General features: G+C 47.3%; 6 protein-coding genes and 1 non-coding gene across 9 annotated transcripts; 3 read left to right on the top strand and 4 right to left on the bottom strand.

Annotated features, from left to right (window-relative positions):
- Positions 1 to 13: 13 nt before the first annotated feature.
- Positions 14 to 1,166, top strand: PV09_04957 (3-hydroxyanthranilate 3,4-dioxygenase). The gene is made up of 3 exons (XM_016358401.1): positions 14 to 294; positions 358 to 433; positions 491 to 1,166. Exons 1-3 carry the CDS (start codon positions 179 to 181, stop codon positions 905 to 907), a joined length of 609 nt encoding a protein of 202 aa, XP_016214019.1. The 5' UTR covers positions 14 to 178; the 3' UTR covers positions 908 to 1,166.
- PV09_04956 lies at positions 826 to 3,554 on the bottom strand. 2 transcript variants are annotated; one of them, XM_016358400.1, is made up of 7 exons: positions 2,876 to 3,554; positions 2,553 to 2,826; positions 2,376 to 2,497; positions 1,579 to 2,326; positions 1,378 to 1,526; positions 1,148 to 1,267; positions 826 to 1,086 (listed from the first exon to the last, which is right to left on the bottom strand). In XM_016358400.1, exons 1-6 carry the CDS (start codon positions 3,484 to 3,486, stop codon positions 1,162 to 1,164), a joined length of 2,010 nt encoding a protein of 669 aa, XP_016214018.1. In that variant the 5' UTR covers positions 3,487 to 3,554; the 3' UTR covers positions 826 to 1,086; positions 1,148 to 1,161. The 2 variants fall into 2 exon arrangements, with proteins under 2 accessions (XP_016214018.1, XP_016214017.1); XM_016358399.1 differs by having other exon boundaries at positions 826 to 1,267.
- Positions 3,555 to 3,672: 118 nt separating this feature from the next.
- Positions 3,673 to 5,246, bottom strand: PV09_04955 (uncharacterized protein). Its single transcript, XM_016358398.1, has 2 exons — positions 4,638 to 5,246; positions 3,673 to 4,583 (listed from the first exon to the last, which is right to left on the bottom strand). The coding sequence occupies exons 1-2, from the start codon at positions 4,764 to 4,766 to the stop codon at positions 3,753 to 3,755; spliced, it is 960 nt and encodes a 319-aa protein (XP_016214016.1). The 5' UTR covers positions 4,767 to 5,246; the 3' UTR covers positions 3,673 to 3,752.
- Positions 5,247 to 5,861: 615 nt separating this feature from the next.
- PV09_04954 (uncharacterized protein) lies at positions 5,862 to 7,991 on the top strand. The gene is made up of 3 exons (XM_016358397.1): positions 5,862 to 6,355; positions 6,410 to 6,837; positions 6,891 to 7,991. Exons 1-3 carry the CDS (start codon positions 6,183 to 6,185, stop codon positions 7,319 to 7,321), a joined length of 1,032 nt encoding a protein of 343 aa, XP_016214015.1. The 5' UTR covers positions 5,862 to 6,182; the 3' UTR covers positions 7,322 to 7,991.
- Positions 7,992 to 11,288: 3,297 nt separating this feature from the next.
- PV09_04953 (NAD(P)H:quinone oxidoreductase, type IV) lies at positions 11,289 to 12,767 on the top strand. The gene is made up of 3 exons (XM_016358396.1): positions 11,289 to 11,689; positions 11,763 to 11,945; positions 12,002 to 12,767. The coding sequence occupies exons 1-3, from the start codon at positions 11,662 to 11,664 to the stop codon at positions 12,406 to 12,408; spliced, it is 618 nt and encodes a 205-aa protein (XP_016214014.1). The 5' UTR covers positions 11,289 to 11,661; the 3' UTR covers positions 12,409 to 12,767.
- Positions 12,768 to 14,333: 1,566 nt separating this feature from the next.
- PV09_04952 lies at positions 14,334 to 14,450 on the bottom strand. The gene has a single exon (XR_001622105.1). It is a non-coding gene; the product is annotated as a 5S ribosomal RNA (ribosomal RNA).
- A 155-nt stretch (positions 14,451 to 14,605) lies between these two features.
- Positions 14,606 to 16,099, bottom strand: PV09_04951. 2 transcript variants are annotated; one of them, XM_016358395.1, is made up of 2 exons: positions 15,950 to 16,099; positions 14,606 to 15,890 (listed from the first exon to the last, which is right to left on the bottom strand). In XM_016358395.1, the coding sequence occupies exon 2, from the start codon at positions 15,809 to 15,811 to the stop codon at positions 14,714 to 14,716; it is 1,098 nt and encodes a 365-aa protein (XP_016214013.1). In that variant the 5' UTR covers positions 15,812 to 15,890; positions 15,950 to 16,099; the 3' UTR covers positions 14,606 to 14,713. The 2 variants fall into 2 exon arrangements, with proteins under 2 accessions (XP_016214013.1, XP_016214012.1); XM_016358394.1 differs by having other exon boundaries at positions 14,606 to 15,870.
- Between the last annotated feature and the right edge of the window lie 86 nt (positions 16,100 to 16,185).

Here is a 16,185-nt window from a genome sequence, read left to right as displayed (position 1 = left end):
AATCCTGGCGCATCCGAGCTTGCTTTGCATCGCACTCGAAGAAGACTAGATCGAGAACCGAGAACGATTTATTTCACTCTAGCATGATACATCCAAGTTGGAACTAAGGAATCGCCTTGTTGCTGTTGCTGTCATCTCAAGACATAGCGTCGTCAAAGAGATCGCATCTAATCACACCATGCAAAGCCTCCGAATAGCTTCTAGACTACAACCTCTAAGATGTATTCGATCTGCACCGTTATCAACATCGGCAAGCAGGCACGCGCTGGCAAATCCAACGAATCTACCAAAATGGTAAGCAAGAATGAGATAAAAAACACCATACATCTTTGCAGAGCACCTGATGTCGGTTGTAAGGCTCGAAGAAAACTCTCATTTGTTAAAGCCACCTGTGAATAACTACTGCGTGACCAACGAGCACATGACAGTAATGGTACAGAGCAATCCTACTGAATCTCACATCGAACTCCGAAGCTAAAGAGAACCTCAGATTGTCGGCGGGCCTAATGCCAGAACAGACTATCACATAAATGAGACGCCGGAGTGGTTTTATCAGTACAGAGGCCGAATGCTACTCAAAGTTATTGATGATGGTATTTTCAAGGACATTTTCATCAACGAAGGAGAGATGTTCTTGCTACCACCAAACACGCCTCACAATCCAGTCAGGTTTGCCGACACGGTTGGCATTGTGCTTGAGCAACCACGCCCAGCAGGATCTATTGACAGATTAAGGTGGTATTGCCAGAACTGCGGTGAACAGGTGCATGAAGCGAGCTTCCATTGTACGGACTTGGGCACGCAAATCAAAGACGCTGTCAACAAATTCAAAGAAGATAAAGAAGCAAGGACGTGCAAAAAATGCGGTACATTATGCGATACCGCACCGCCACCGGCGAAGACTTGATTCAGTGGCCAACAATGCAGCATTATCACCACTAAAATAACTGGTCATAATGGAGCCTTGCAATCGCCAGAATAGTAAAAGTGCGCCTCTGCATAGCTTCGGTATATAATCCATTCATCGTTCAAGATAGGTCTCATGTGACCACTCATTATGCCGAGTCATGGACCCCAATGCTGAATCTGTCCCGTATTTTAGCAACCGACAACCATGATAGACTGTGTAACTTGTTTTAATGCATACATCGCACGGAGAAGTTAAAGTCCCTTCCACGCCACTTTTGTAATATGGTCCATCTTTTTCCTTGTTGGCTTGACAAACCCAAGGTATTTCAGCTCCGCGACCGCTCGCTGGAACAGAGGCCTGTTGCAGATCAAATTAGTGTCCAAATGCCTTACCCGAACCATGTCACGAACTATGAATATGTCCCTGCCGGTGTGACAAGATCGCACGAGGGGAGTCAAGAAACTTACATCAACTTTGACGTATCACTCTCGCCTTCTCCTTCCATGATTGCAGCATACGCAGACCACAAATCGCTTACATTAATCAGAGCGCCGGATTCTAAGTACAGACGATACAGCAGCGCTGTCGGTGGGAGACTTGCAGAAAGAATTGCTTCCTGAAAGAACCATTAGACTTGGGTCCAATAGAACGGTCTATTCAATACTTGCCTCGCCGTTCTTTCCTCCGTTCTCAGCAGGACCGCAGCAGCGGCAATTTAAATAATCGTGAGGCGAAGATAACGCTCTCTCAATTGCAAACCGTGGCTTTGGGGTAAGAGCAGCTCGGTGAGGCATGCGCAAATCGTAGATGACAGCTTCATGTCCCAACATGTCGAAAGGGTATCTGACCTCCTCAAAAATACGAGTTAGGAGATCATGGAACTGGGAAACAATTTTAGAGTAAGCCTCATCCTTTTCTGACAACCTTGCTTTGTGGCGACTGAGTTGGACCTTTTGAGCCACAACTGTGGTTCGCAACGTGTCGTTTCGAATGTCATGCTCGCTTCGCATAGGCTGCCCAGAACCGTCCTCACTTGCAAGCGCGTTGAGTTGACCAAGTAGGTTCTCAATGTTTGCAGCGTAGTTTGCAGATATTGCCGCTTGCGCGGCACGCAAAGCCTTAATTAAGATATTTGATGGAGCCTTTTTCACTGCTAGGAGTAACTCTCGTATAGTGTGATCATCACGGAGCTTTCCAGACATTGCCTTTAGATACAAGCTCGACGAGGTGAGTTTGGTCTTTGAAAGCTCTGAATTGATTGCGCACGCTGTTTGCACTGTCTGGGCCATGAATGTAAGCGCACTCTCAAGCTCCTGTACGGCATCTGTTAGGCGTTTCAACAGAGCATCATCAGACTCGAGCATCCTCTGAAGGCTCCGGGCGCTTTCGACACTTGTTAGAGACGCTTCTGCGAATCTGTTATGATCAGCAAATGTTTTTCTTTCTCTAAAATTGGTCTACCGACTTGCGGAATGATGTTGTGTTGCGTACAGCCTCTATGTGCTCCTTTGAGATGTCATCTAGACTCAAGTCTCTTGAAAGGAACACACTCAGCGGATTCGCGTAAAAGTGAGACATGTATGCATACTGCAGACGAGCCATTTCAGTATATTGGATATCTAAAGAGGCCCGCTCAACTTACTTGCAATGAGTCAACCAAGTCTTGGGTGCTCAATAGGTTCTCATGATGCCGTTGTAATAGCATGTTTCCAATTTGCGCACCGAGCCACAATCTATGCGATCCTGTGACTGTAGTCGTGGCGAAGACATCTTCTACTATCTGTTCTGGTTGAACTGCATCAAACTGCTGACCAACTAGACATCTTGTGGCGTTCTGCGAAAGCCGCTCTTGCAGATTGTCCACAGATGTCGCGATGCCAAACAGCAGAACGAAAGGAATTCGATTCGACCAAAGACTAACCATTCTGTTTAGCTCTTTGCACCAGAACAGGACGTCGCACTTACGCGAGGAGCTCGATGGCCTCCGACAGCACGCCGCTGTCGAACGCTTCACAATCACGAAATGCAACAACGACGTGACGAACGCCATTTTCTTCTACCCGCTCGTGTAGGAGTTGAAGATCGTAGTCGAGTAGCTTCCGTTCAGACCGCTTTTGCGGCAAGAGCTCGAGATCATCGTCGTCGACACTGTTGCGTGCCGTGCCAATCTTGACGATTGCCTTCAACACGGTTTTAAGGTTCGCGCTGTCGTGCGACGCAATAGGAATGAAGACGCTGGTGTGCTGATCAAGAGTCCTTTCCTGAATCTGACCGAAGATGAAGGAGTGCGCTGCGATGCTTGGGCCGGCCAAGATAAAGCCAGCTCGGAGGGTGCCGAGATCATCGCCGTCGCTGCGAGAGTCGGCCACAAACGACGATATTTCATCTAGGATGGCCTCATTCGCTGCCTTGATGACTTCCTCGATGCGTCGCTGCTGGTCCTGCCAGAGCTCGTGGTATAATCGCCGCCGCATTGGGAGCGAGGCATCCAACCCAGAGCCTTCATTTCCGATGTCAACACGCCTGCGCTTCGCCGGTCTCTCGTGTGAGAACACGTAGCACTTTTCGTGATCCATGCCGATCAAGAGCTCTGGTGATTCCTGTGCTGAGTCTTACACGAGTAGCAAACGCCGCGTTGGCGGACGCGTCCGTGCTCAGTAGAACGTTCCCAGGAGAGATTGGTACACGCACAAAGGCGACAGTAGACGAATGCAAAACCTGACTCCTCAGCGCAAGCAGAGTACGATCCTCAGATTTGAAGAGCAGTGTATGTTGCATTACGTTTCGCATAGACTTTGGCATTATTGAGCTAATTTGTGACTTAGCTGGTCTCTACTACAGGTCATAATTCATGAGCCTCCTCCGTAATACCTGGACAGCCCAGAAAGTCTGCGTCTGGGTACTTCGACTTGCACCAGAAGCAGTACAAGTGTTTGCTTCGCAAATATGCAACAAGCCTTGCCAGGCGCTCTGCGGGCGCGAGCGCGTCGAATTCATCCAGTTCCTCGTCTTCATCCTCCAGGTCCTGCTCAAAGAACTCTGTCGCGGTTTTCTTCGTGGAAAACGCGCGACTGTCATCTTCGTCCTCATCGCTATCATTGTAATCTGGGCGACGATATGTCAGACTCTTCTGCACTTCACGTTTCATGTGCTCCTGAGCCTCGCGTTCACGTCGGGCCTTGACCAATCCTCGCCAGAGCACATTGATGCTTTTCAAAGGACGCTTTTCAAAAGGCAGCTTCGAGTTCTCTGCACCAGCTTGTTCTTCCTCCGCTTCTGTGTCCAGCCGTTCGGCTACTCTCTGAGCAGCATGAGCCTGATGCTCCAGTCGCTTTTCTTCACGCTCTTGCTGCAGCCGCTCTCTATAGTCGACTTGGTCTGTCTTCGCTTTTTTTTCCAGGCGCTCGTTTGTCTCAAGTGCCTCGCGAATTTTTCGTTTCTTTTCACTGTCCATGCCGATGCCACCGCGATCTTCCTTCATGGAAAGATGGATGGGTTCAGTCCGGGCATCGGCTGTCTTGCCCAGCGTACTGCCAGGCTTGTATCCCAGTTTGGTCATGATCTTGAAGCCCTTGTTGGAGGCATCAAGTGAGCTCGCCAAAGCAGCTTCTCTAGCAAGCCGTTCATCCCGTTCCCGTTCCTCTTTGGTCTTCTGTCTACTTCTGGCCTCGCCCTGTGGCGACATCAGTTGAGCGACTTGATCAATACACAAGGGACGTTAACCGACCTCTCGCTTCAACCTCGCCGCGCGCTGAATACTCGTTTCTTTCGACCTCGACTGTACATCCTCAATTACCATGGACATGTAATCGTCTTCGTCATCATTTTGCACAGACCGTTCTCTTGCTGGTGCCATGCTTCAACCACTGAGATCGACAGCTTCTCTGATCACGGCATTTTGATTAATGATTTCGGCTCGAGAGCCCATTCGAGACCTTCCGGCATTAGCTCCACCGAATCGGCTAGTTTCCGTGCTGGAGATCACGTGAGAGGCGTCGCTCTCTCATCTCCAACTTTCCACCTCCTTGATTTGTCCTTAGCGCTGGCCGTCCAATCCAGTCCGCCATGGTTCGTCGCGCTTTTGAAGATCTTGCCAAGGGAGCGCCCACTGCTGGTCCAATAATGCCACATTCGTTGGCACTGGAGATGGTCTACCTGGGCTTGGCATCCACTTCGCGTCGCTGATGGCTGTCTTTCACAATCATCAAATGGAAGCGCAAAAAGCCACTGGACGCGATTGGCTTAGGTCGCATCATCGTGAAATGAAAACCTGCGAAAAGTGTAGCCGTGCTTCTCCGTGTGTCACCCAAATGAATCAGCAAAGAAGGACAAGTGAGCGAACAGTTTGCAGTCGTGTTCTTGGTGTGCGCTGCTCCCCTTAAACCAAACACATTGCATGCTCGGAACACAGCCGAACAATGCGCTGATACGATTTTGGCGACTGGAACGGTGTGTGGATTGCTCCTCACTTAACCCAACAAAGGAAAACGTCCGCATGTTACCCCCGCCCCCCGTGGCTCTCCAGCTTTGCTCCCCAGAGTCACCGGACCGAAAATGTTGTCCTCTGTCCCGCATTTACCGTGATGCATGCAGGAATCGTAGGTTGCCACCGCACACAACCTCCGAGTGAGAAGACCGAAGTACGGTCGTCATGCTCGAGTCGAAATCTCAGCCAACATGAGGCTCTGCGGATGTCAGGTTGGATTGACATCATCCTGGATGTCGTTCATCTCCAACCCTGTCGTGGATGCAGTGAGGCGTTTTCGAAACGTCTCTGGCGTTGCTTTTATGGGAGTGTTTTCTTCCAGTGCGTATCATATATCGGTGTTTCAAAAGCAAGATTGCGCGCATGTGCACGAATAGGAGCCGAGGCAACCCTGGTTGTAGCAATGGTCTCTGCTCGGACTTTGGAGCAAAACCCTTTGATGGTTCGATTCCATGATTGGATCCTCCTCGTTCCATCGCATCGGCATGAGATCCAATTCACATCGCTTTGACCTAGACTCGCGTTTGCCATGCATCCGTCGTCGCCGAGCTCCACTCCTCCAAGATCTTCTCCGTGTGTCGCTGCGTTACGCGGGTGGGCCATTAAGAAATGGAGTTTTCGACCGACATGTGCAAGGAATTGAACTGACTATTTTTAAGGCATTTATCTACGCTTGGGCCAGCCTCTTTGTTGCTCCGCTGATCAAAACTAAGTCTCCATTGTCCTTGGGCAAAGTCCTCGACACTTCCATCTATCTCTTGTCCAGCGAAATCTTCAGACTTCGAAATGTCGACTGACGAGGGCAAGTCTGGAGCGCAGACGCTCGAGAGTGTCGGTCCCAAAGATAATGCCGCGACACCTCGGTCGTTCGGACAGAAAGCAAAGCATTTCTTAAAGCGATTCTGGTGGCTTCTTGTGGCCGTGACAATTGTTATCGTACTTGTCGTTGTCTTATGCGTGTATGTCGCCATCGAGATTTTCATCTTCTCCAACGCTAACATAAGCAAACGTAGGGTCTTCGTAGGGATACCTAACATCGCGCAAAAGGCGATCAACGAAGCAAGCCTCACGCTAGAATCTCAGGTCGTCACATTTCCTCAACCGGATTCAATCCATGTCATGATGAATACGACTGTCACCAATCCTAGCTCTTATCATCCACAGTTGTATTCATTCCAAGCGGCACTGTTTCTAGAAGACACAGAGCCCGACATCAAACCTTTTGGCTATATTGAAATACCAGCAGCCAAAGCAGAGTCAACCTTTTCTAGCATCATAAATCAACAAATGAACATAACGGATCAAGAGCAATTTGCGCGCTACAATCAGCTGGTCCTCTCTAGCGAAACCTATCGAGTTGCCCTCCGTGGTCGAATCCCACTCAAAGAGGGTGGACTACCTAAGACCACCGTAAATTTCAATCACGTTGTTGAATCCAAGGGTATGCGCTAGAATTTAAAACAATGTAGCTCAGACTGGTTGACTCCATCTTAGGTCTAAACAATCTCCAAGGATTTGAGATCCAAAACATATCCATAAGTCTAGTGGCTGAGGCAGACGGCACGAATATGAGAGCACAGGCTTTCATTCCGAATCCATCCCCTATCACAATCGAGATGGGCACGGTGACACAAAATGTCTACGTTGGAAACAATATGATTGCTGTTGCAACACTTCCAGAGCTTGTTCTAAAGCCCGGTGACAATCTCGTCAACCTGACTTCGGTCGCAAACCAAACAATGGTTTTGAGCTTGATCACTACGCAATACCAGGATGCGAAGTTGCCAGTGCGCATTGTTGGCAACAACAGTACCGCCAATGGACAAGATCTACCTTATTTCACTGCTGCCCTCAAGGCGCAAACACTGGAAACGACATTGGATCTTGGGCCTGCTTTAAAAGCCGCAGGCATTACTTTGAAATAGAAATCCTTGTAATAATCTTCTGGCTTCTCGTTCGTATTAAATATATCTTCAAAAAGGAGTAATTCAGCATCCGTCCAGCTTGAGATATCTCATTGAAACGTCACGTGTTGATGCCACTGGAGCTCTGTGCTAGGAATGGCATAATAAGTGATGGAGAGCTTGCCGTACACGGAGAAGGTATGAAGCGAAGAGCTGAAGGCATACACAACAGTTTAATATCATTACGCCATCTGAGCCCTGACGGTGATTGCGCTTGAATGTTGAGCAGAAAGGGCTTATTACGATCCTTTGTACATTACTATAGCAGTATTAAATGGTCATGATACGGTCAGAATTTAATTGCAGCCTAGGTGGCTTGCAATTACATATGACTGCTCACAGCCTCCTCCGACATCATAGTCTCTACTAAATGGGATATTCAACGACATGAGTTTGAAATGGATTCGCCAACAAGGAAGCACGGAGAGCTTGCGAGACTTTCCGACTATTCGGTCATGCCTAGAGAAATTTCAGTGGCCGAGGACATGATTGCAAATCAAGTAGCAGTAGATTTGCACAGCTTAAGGATCTACAGAGAAGAGACGTCTTTTACTCCTAAACACGTAGAGCAGTGTATGTGGGCTTTCATTGGCTGGAGAAAGCTGCTAGTCGAGATCGTTCGTGGTGCATGCTCACTCTCGTACATAGGTCTCCCATGTCAAACCGCACGGCCAAATTGTCTATTATATCAACCATATGGCAATATACACTTGTTCTGCCGAGACGAAAAAAAAAACAGCGGACGCAAAATTTTACATGTAACAATATATTTTTAGAGCATCTTGGTGAAAAACTAATTTACGGTGCTAAATTAATTTTCATCTAATTTCCATTCAGGAAACTACATTCAAGAAGAGAGCCTGAGCTTGAACCATTTGTTGTCTTTTCAGATAAGAGACGAAGCCAAATAGACGTCAAGAAAAATTCACGATTAGTTGACTGCTTACGAGACGTGATTCTATACCCATGGCAAGACCTGCTTTGTAGGTTAATGCTTGAAATGCTTACAGAATATGCTGTTGTAACTGAGAATAAGACAAATTGAATCATTCTACAGAAGGACATGTATTGACAACGTCAGAACAACTGCGGAGAAAATAGAGGCCTTCTAAATCGACCCAGCTAGATGAGCTAAGCTTGTTAAAGAATCTCAAAATGGACAGTAAGCTCGGCCATTTTCGTTCCCCTGCGCTCTTGATACTATTGTGGCTTCCTGGCATGCTTGGATCCTTTCACGTTTACACATAAGCGCGGAACGAACGGACGACCTAATTGCACGAGTAGTCTCTAACTTGCGTTTTGAGGATGGTGCTGTTCACATCTTACGGCCAGTTGCGTCTCTTTGTTCACACATTCGGGGGAAAGGACATCGATTGTACAGAGTAGATCCCACGGAATTCACGAGCAAGGCTTCACATAGCGAATCGGACCTACCACTCATCCAACAACGCTCTGCTCCGATTGCCAATCGCAGCAAATGGATCCGGAAAGCCGTAAAGTACGTAGTAAATCAGACATGTCACTTACCCCGGGAGCATAGATGGATCGTGCTTCTCATGCTTCCGGGGTGGATTCAACTATGCTCCCCATCACAGGGAACTGTGTGAACACCATTGGTGGCAATGTCCGAAAGTCAACGGCGCGTGCGACGCTATACGCTTGCCACTTTGTCTTCAGCTCAGCAAGGTTCGGATCATGCAAAATGGTTGGCAAAGAATTGAACCCTTGACAAACACTGCTATCCCATTTTCCATTTTCTAAAGACACAATTTCGGTGTTCGTTCCTTTTCGTAGCGAAGCACACGATTAAGTCCTCGGCAGCTGCCATTGACAAAGCTCACTTATCCTGTCCAACTACCGCACCAGGCTGAAACCTGAGCCTTCTTATTCCTCCCGCGAGGAGAGACCTCGAGTCCTTTGGAAATCACAGAAACTGTCCCACGTTTTCAGGTTTACGCAAGTGCAGACGAATCAAAGTTCAAGCTACGAAACTTTCGCACATGTACCATACAATGCACATTGCGCCGTTGTCTAGGTTTAAGGGCGCTAATTTCCTGGGAACTGTCCTGTATTCGCAAGGGATAACATGCTGATTGCATGTCGTTCTGACCAATTGCGTCTCGAGACTGGCTGCAGACTCTAAGAAAAATTCTAAAATGATTATATTGGGGAATCGTTTCTCTTCAGCCGTGCCACTGGGATGAGGCTAGGGCTGGTGCTCTTGACGATCCAGGTACTTTGCGCAGCACCTAGAAGATCGACAAAGATTGACGTAGAACTTGATGTGGCGATGCACATGGCTTGCAAATGAATATTGCAGATCTTTCCGTCATACCAAGGTTAGGGAATGCTAAGTTTTCTGCCATTGGCCGGAGTATTGTCTACTTGACGAGGGTGAAGATCAAGGCGGAAACCCTTGCTACGCGGGGAATCATCAAGCACAAGTTTCACATTGCCATAGACTACTTTCGTGCGCTGGGATTCATCGACGGGAAATACCGATCTTTGGGCGAAAGTCGCATTCAAAATTGTCAAATGCCACGCCTATTCTCAATACGAAATGGGCGCAAACTATTATTCAAATGCGCATCTCTCTACTTTATGCTTTGACCTCGGAGTAAGATGAGAGGGCCTCTTGCCTGATCAACTTATGCACACACAATCAGAAAAACGATGGCATTGGTAAAGTCCGCATCTCTGTCTCTTGCAGATCACCGTTGAGATCGGCAACCACGTTTGTGCTTGTTCGCCATCGAGAAGTTCAAATGGCTTTCTTTCAATGGAGCTTTGCCCTGTAGTTTTGAAAACCGCCATCCTTGTGGATTGTGCTGATCTTTACAAAGAAGGGAATTCAATATCCGGCCGGCAACAGCATTCCCCTGAGGGCAGGGAAGCGACTGGCCTCGATGCCGTTCGTCGGTTTATCAAGATGTCGACTGTGGCTTCGGAGGTACTGCGAGGCGATGACCAGCTCTGTTATGGCTTTGCCACCGACGATGGGCAAAGAGATGTGATGGTAGCGCCAGAATAACTGTCTATAAGAATGGCTCCGAATATGCCAAAAATTTCATATCCAAATCATCCGCTTTACCCAAACACCATTCGTATCTAACAGCACTTCAATCGATCTCTAACCCTCAATTCGCAACCATGAAGGCTTCATTTGTCCTCGCTCTTCTCCCAATTGCAATGGCTATGCCGGCCTTGGAAAATCGCCAGACCTATATTCCATGCTCAGGCTTAACAGGCACTGCTCAGTGCTGTTCTACTGATATTCTCGGCCTTGCTGACCTTGATTGTGCAAACCGTACGTAGATGAATGTCAAGAAGGAGAACATGTACTCACTACTACAGCACCAAGCACGCCTACCAGCCGGGCTGACTTCGTAAGCATCTGTGCTGCCATCGGCCAAATTGCTCAATGTTGTGCAATTCCAATCGTAAGTTCATCTTGCTCCTCGCCAGATGCAGCACTAACGATGAAAAGCTTGAACAAGGTCTTATCTGCTCAGACCCGGCATGAGGACCTCGAAATTCTGTGTTGCTGACCAGTTGAACATCGAAGTCGTTGTTATAATATCCGGCGACTCTCCGAAAAAGGTGCTGCACAGGAAAGAATACAATTTTGGCCGTTGTAGGTTTAGAAGTCAAAATGCTTCTCACTTAATTTCCAACGAATCCAGACGCGTTTCATTTCATTCAAAGTGCTCTGTGAACAGTGTTCTAAGCGGTCTGTCCGTCCGGACTCGCGTTGATGTGATCCGATACTTGTTCACAAGTTTCTTCCAAGCCCTTTAGATCCATCCGGTCTTGCTGTGACACAAAATGCTTAGTAAGATGCCGAGCTTGGTGTTTGACTGACTCATCACCAGGCGGAGACTGGCCGTCATAGTTCCAAAGCATAACCTCCCAATAATCGACCCGTGAACAGGCCAGCACATCGGTCAGCCGTTCTGCAACAGGGATGTGACTTACAAGCACTTCAAAGCGGAGACGTCATGATAGAAAACTTGTGGACGGAGGTTTCCGAATCAGTTTGGCCTTTTCCGTTTCGAACGATTCCGTCGACTCGTTGAAGCTTTGTGGAGCTTCAAGACACTCTGACCCCGCTTAAGCTCCTGATGTGAGTATTTCTAAGCTTTTGCAAATCCTCAGCACGTCCCCTGATTGGCTGAACCTCGCCCATTCTCCGAGCATGAAGACTGTTATCGTGAGCAGTATTTAAGGATCGGTCACAGAACGCTTCTTTCAACATTCATCAAACATTTTACCCAAGGAAAGGATCTGAACAAGAGCTAAAAATGGCACCGAAGATCGCGATCGTCTTTTGTATGTAGTGCTGTTCCACGCACCCCCCTTTCCAAGGCTGAGTTACCAAAAACATGCTAATTTGTCGTACTAGATTCAATGTACGGCCATATTCGTCAATTGGCCGAAGCTGAAAAGAAGGGAATCGAGGCTGCGGGAGGATCCGCAACACTATTTCAAGTAAAGGAAACATTACCCGATGATGTGCTTGAGAAAATGGGTGCCCTCAACGCAAAGGACACCTCCATTCCCGTGCTTGACGATCCAAAAGACCTCCGTATGTCATCGTCTTTAAAGCGTAAGCAATATCTCTTGAATTCTAAATGGTTTTAGTTGAGTACGATGCCTTCTTGTTCGGTATTCCAACTAGATTCGGCAATTTCTCCGCGCAGTGGAAGACATTCTGGGACAAGACAGGACAAATTTGGGCGACCGGTGGATACTGGGGGAAATATGCCGGATTGTTTGTTTCCTCTGGTACTCCAGGTGGTGGCCAAGAAAGCACTGCTCTCGCCGCAATGAGTACTCTCGCTCATCATGGTCTCATCTATGTACCCCTGGGATACAAAACTGTCTTCCCTAAGCTAGCCAATTTCGACGAACCTCACGGAGGTTCTCCGTGGGGAGCTGGCACCTTCGCCGGCGCCGACGGGTCACGGAAGCCAACTCAGCTTGAACTTTCGATCGCTGAAGAGCAAGGAAAGGCATTCTACGGGGCCGTTTCCAAGGCTTTTCCGTGAACGAAAGCTCCCTGGATCGTGAGCCTAAGTGGAATTGAGATTTGGAAGACTCTGGACGAAAAGACGATGAAATCAAGATATATAACATTGTTGGCATTGTGCAAGATGCTGAAAATAGCAAAAAGATGAATTATATGAAATTGCCAAAAATAAGTCCAACGATGTTTTTGTTGTAGCTGTTTTCGTAGACTTGGGTTCTTAGGACACAAATGTGCATAATAGGTCAGTTGGTACTTTTGTTCCCCTGCTTATGGAAAATGAGACGCGCTTTGGTCTCACCAGATGTAATGCGTGTCCCCTAGCAACGACAAGGTATTAGACGATTCAGTTGATAATAAAAGCATGCAACCAAGTCCTCGAAATCTTGGCCCAGCAACAATCTCAAAAGCGACTTGCGGGAATATTTGGAAGTCAGCTTAGACACATCGCAATGCGTAATGCTGAGCTGAAGGTCGGCGGGGCGAGTCAAGCAGCCCAGTGGCGTTTGGAGATTAGCTAGGTAAGGCTTTCCTTCCGGGTGTCTCTCTTTTTAACCCAAGCTGGCAGAGAATTTTTGCATACGATGTCCTTAATCATTTCGAGACGAAATCCCAGTCTAATCAAGCACATTAGGCTATACCCTCAGCTATGATGTATACAAATCATACGTAGGGACCAGCCGTCATCGTAGTCCGTAACATGCCAGTAGCGAGATGTAATTGTTCATCTTCTTCCAATTACAATAAGATATACAAGATTATCAGGTGTCAACAGCAATTAAGGGAATCCTCGATGTCGGCGGCCTTTAGTTATGATAGCGAGAATTTACGCTATAACAGCTTCTAGGCTGAAGTTGGCACGTCCCATGCGAGTTTACATTCTTCGCCTGTCGGTTCACCTGCGACTATAAGTCGGCGTATCAACTCGGCACGGTCTCTAGTGACCTGTAGCAAACGAAATGACTGGCATTACTGAATTTGAGAAAGGACATCAAACTCAATCCGTGCTTGACTATTTTTTCTTAGCAATATATCAACCAGAATGCAATTTGGTCTTATCATGGACACAGTGAGGTCGGATCGTCCAGTTTTGATGGTTCGGCATGGTCGCCACAGGTTAGAGTACGAAATAACTAATGAAGCCTTCAAAGCTCTTAGCAGTGTCTTTGCTGTCATTTGGTAAGCTGGATCTACAGCAAACATAGGATCGCTAAAGCCGCAACTCCAATCAGCAGTTCGGCTTCAATAACAAAATTAGAACAGATCAAGGGTGAATACGTAAATTATGAATGCACCAACGCATGTAAGTACGTGCGAAATCAAAGAAACGATACCGACATTCGCCTAAATTCTAATTCGGATCACTCCTACCTTTCCCGCTCAGGTTCCTTTTTGATGACAAGCTTTGCTAACGGCATTGTGAAGATCTTCCGCGCCCCGAGGACGGGAGGCATAAGGATGACCATGCAAGCTTTTGGGAAGGAACGAGATCGTACTCCAGAAATATGTAGACAGGAACGTGAGAAGATGAAACCTTACATGGGAATCCTCAGGTTTCGATTATGCTACATCCAGATATTTCAGGTTCACACGACTTCTTTACTTCTTAGCCTATTGTTCGTATGATATAATTTGTCAGTATTAAAGGTCAATCTCCGAGAATCCAACTTGCTCCGTCTCCCCTCGTATATTCTTTGGACGTACCGCTTTATAATAAAACAGTATAAAGGATGATTCTCTTGGATCTTTAGGGACAAAAAACTGACGTCAATGTCCAGGACAAAATGTCAATGCCTCTGTAAGTAGTCCAACCGAGACAGGCTTGACTATCGGTTCCTAAGCAGGAAGATAATTTTAATTTGCCCTCACTTTTACAATAAAAGGAGATGTGTATTGGTTCATAAAATAATGATCCCATTCCCCGAGAATGGGAGGAATGGCAAAAAAAACATACAGCAGCTCCGGATTCCCACGTGGTCACCCACCGTAGTACTAATGGGCCGATATGAGGCTTATGTAAGAGTGAGCGGACGGGGACTCCAGTTTTCCTCATTCTATGACCGTATGTGATAGAATAAGTTGTTGTAATTGCAATATAACATAAAAAATTGGGAATCTGCAAAGAGCTCCTAATTACTCAGCAGCCAAACAAAGAGCAGAGCAGTAACTTGCCTTCCTAGGGGTATGCACTTTTGTTCTTCTCCAATAATGGCATGGGTATTTTGTTGATATCATTTCTTGGCGATTCGTTGATAAATTGAGCTGGTTCTGTTGCTAAGTTCATGATTTTATGTTCACAACCTGCGACGTGGTACATGTTCTTTCGTTCAACCCTCATCGCTATTTACCTCACTCATAGCTATTGGTGTGGAACCATAGCTCTCTAGACCTCTTTGAGCAATCAAGTCCCTTCCAGACTGAATTTCCTTACTACCGCCATTCAGGTCCGCATCCGTCATACCAGCCTCGACTTTGAGTTTCTCGTATCGTTCACCTACTTCCTTAAGCTGAGCCTGAATCCAAACCTCTCTCTCGGCAATTTCCTTTCTTTCTACTTTTAACTCTTCAAGCTTATGGAGCTTGAATGCCTTTGCGTCCTGCATTGCCCGCAGCTCATCTTTTATTCGATCTAGCACAGCATTCAAATCTGGCACAGGTGTGATCTTCGGAGGCGTTCGTGAGTATTGATGCTCACTTTCTACACGCCTCTGGCCATAAGTACCTGCTCTAGTTTGAGTGGCCTCATATGCTTCGTTTCTCTCGGCCTCTGAGTCGTCCTCTTCTTCGTTGTCTCCAGCACCTTCAGCCTCAGCAATGAGCTCTGCCATCTCCCGCCTCTTTCTTATCTTCTCTTCACGTAGTGCTTTCCGTCCAAGTGCGATTTTCCCATCCTCAACGTAATCGTCGAAACCTTCCGCTATGTCCTCATCATCACGCACTAGTCTTGTCTCCGCGTACTTTTCCCTTGGCCTCAGAAGTAGTTCTCGCCGCTCCTCATCTGAGTCTTCGGCATTTAAAGATATGAACTCTTTCTCCTGTGCTAACCGTGCTCGTCGATCTTTTTTTTCTTTGATTTCTGCTTCCGTCGGTATGACACTGCCTGCAGGCCGCGATGTCACCACTCCGAACTTGCTGATCACATCTAATGACTGCGTTGGTTCCTCATCTTCACTTGTATGGTGTGAAATATCTCTTGGCGTAGAGGGAGTAGAAAGCTTTAGTTCAGCTAAAGAGTCTTTTGAGTAACTTGGGCGGTCCGAGTTACTGTCTCTGAGTGGCAGCAACTCTGGAGATCTAGTAGGTCTCAGCGACTTGCGTTCCGCGTTCCGCTGAATGCTTTGTCGTCCGAAAGGCTTCTTCGGTGTGATGACTGTGCTTCCCTCGCCAGCTTCCTCCGTGTCGCTATGACCGGGTCCAAATGACATTCGCAGCTTCGATGCCTTCTTTGTCCTAGACGGCAGTAACGGGCGCTTGACCACAGACTCTGCATCCTTGATCAGCCGTCTGCGCAAGGTAGAATTAGAAACAAGTGACAGATACTGCGCTATAGGAGCATTACATACCTTGAGGTTGCAAGCCATTCGAAGAACTTTCTTCCTCGTCACTATCATGGCCAATTTTACGCGCTATCCGCTTATTCGAAAATGATCTCTTCATCTCTTTGCATCGACGCTGTGTTGGAAAGAATATGGGCGGAGAGGCTTGCAGGCGAGTTGCGCCACTGCGTACTTGTACGTTACAGTACTTATGTATAAAATCTTGGGCACGGGCCACTTACGAAATTCTGTTGCTTCCGCGT

This window comes from Verruconis gallopava, assembly GCF_000836295.1.
Source record: "Verruconis gallopava strain CBS 43764 unplaced genomic scaffold supercont1.14, whole genome shotgun sequence".
In the NCBI taxonomy this organism is placed as follows: domain Eukaryota; kingdom Fungi; phylum Ascomycota; class Dothideomycetes; order Venturiales; family Sympoventuriaceae; genus Verruconis; species Verruconis gallopava.
The sequence above is the reverse complement of the archived record's forward strand: the minus strand, read 5'-3'. Positions and strand labels throughout refer to the sequence as shown.

Bases quoted from the DNA above. Each gene is read 5' to 3' on its own strand.
- PV09_04955 (XM_016358398.1), bottom strand. From the start codon at position 4,766: ATGGCACCAGCAAGAGAACGGTCTGTGCAAAATGATGACGAAGACGAT. The intron at 4,584-4,637 runs GTCGGTTAACGT...ATGTCGCCACAG, and splicing joins CGGCGAGGTTGAAGCGAGAG to GGCGAGGCCAGAAGTAGACA.
- PV09_04954 (XM_016358397.1), top strand. From the start codon at position 6,183: ATGTCGACTGACGAGGGCAAGTCTGGAGCGCAGACGCTCGAGAGTGTC. The intron at 6,356-6,409 runs GTATGTCGCCAT...AAGCAAACGTAG, and splicing joins CTTGTCGTTGTCTTATGCGT to GGTCTTCGTAGGGATACCTA. The intron at 6,838-6,890 runs GTATGCGCTAGA...ACTCCATCTTAG, and splicing joins TCACGTTGTTGAATCCAAGG to GTCTAAACAATCTCCAAGGA.
- PV09_04953 (XM_016358396.1), top strand. From the start codon at position 11,662: ATGGCACCGAAGATCGCGATCGTCTTTT. The intron at 11,690-11,762 runs GTATGTAGTGCT...TTGTCGTACTAG, and splicing joins GAAGATCGCGATCGTCTTTT to ATTCAATGTACGGCCATATT. The intron at 11,946-12,001 runs GTATGTCATCGT...AAATGGTTTTAG, and splicing joins TGACGATCCAAAAGACCTCC to TTGAGTACGATGCCTTCTTG.
- PV09_04956 (XM_016358399.1), bottom strand. From the start codon at position 3,486: ATGGATCACGAAAAGTGCTACGTGTTCTCACACGAGAGACCGGCGAAG. The intron at 1,527-1,578 runs GCAAGTATTGAA...TGGTTCTTTCAG, and splicing joins ACGGAGGAAAGAACGGCGAG to GAAGCAATTCTTTCTGCAAG. The intron at 1,268-1,377 runs GTAAGTTTCTTG...GATCTGCAACAG, and splicing joins AGTGATACGTCAAAGTTGAT to GCCTCTGTTCCAGCGAGCGG.
- PV09_04951 (XM_016358394.1), bottom strand. From the start codon at position 16,043: ATGAAGAGATCATTTTCGAATAAGCGGATAGCGCGTAAAATTGGCCAT. The intron at 15,871-15,949 runs GTATGTAATGCT...TCAAGGATGCAG, and splicing joins GAATGGCTTGCAACCTCAAG to AGTCTGTGGTCAAGCGCCCG.
- PV09_04957 (XM_016358401.1), top strand. From the start codon at position 179: ATGCAAAGCCTCCGAATAGCTTCTAGACTACAACCTCTAAGATGTATT. The intron at 295-357 runs GTAAGCAAGAAT...GTCGGTTGTAAG, and splicing joins CCAACGAATCTACCAAAATG to GCTCGAAGAAAACTCTCATT. The intron at 434-490 runs GTACAGAGCAAT...AGAGAACCTCAG, and splicing joins ACGAGCACATGACAGTAATG to ATTGTCGGCGGGCCTAATGC.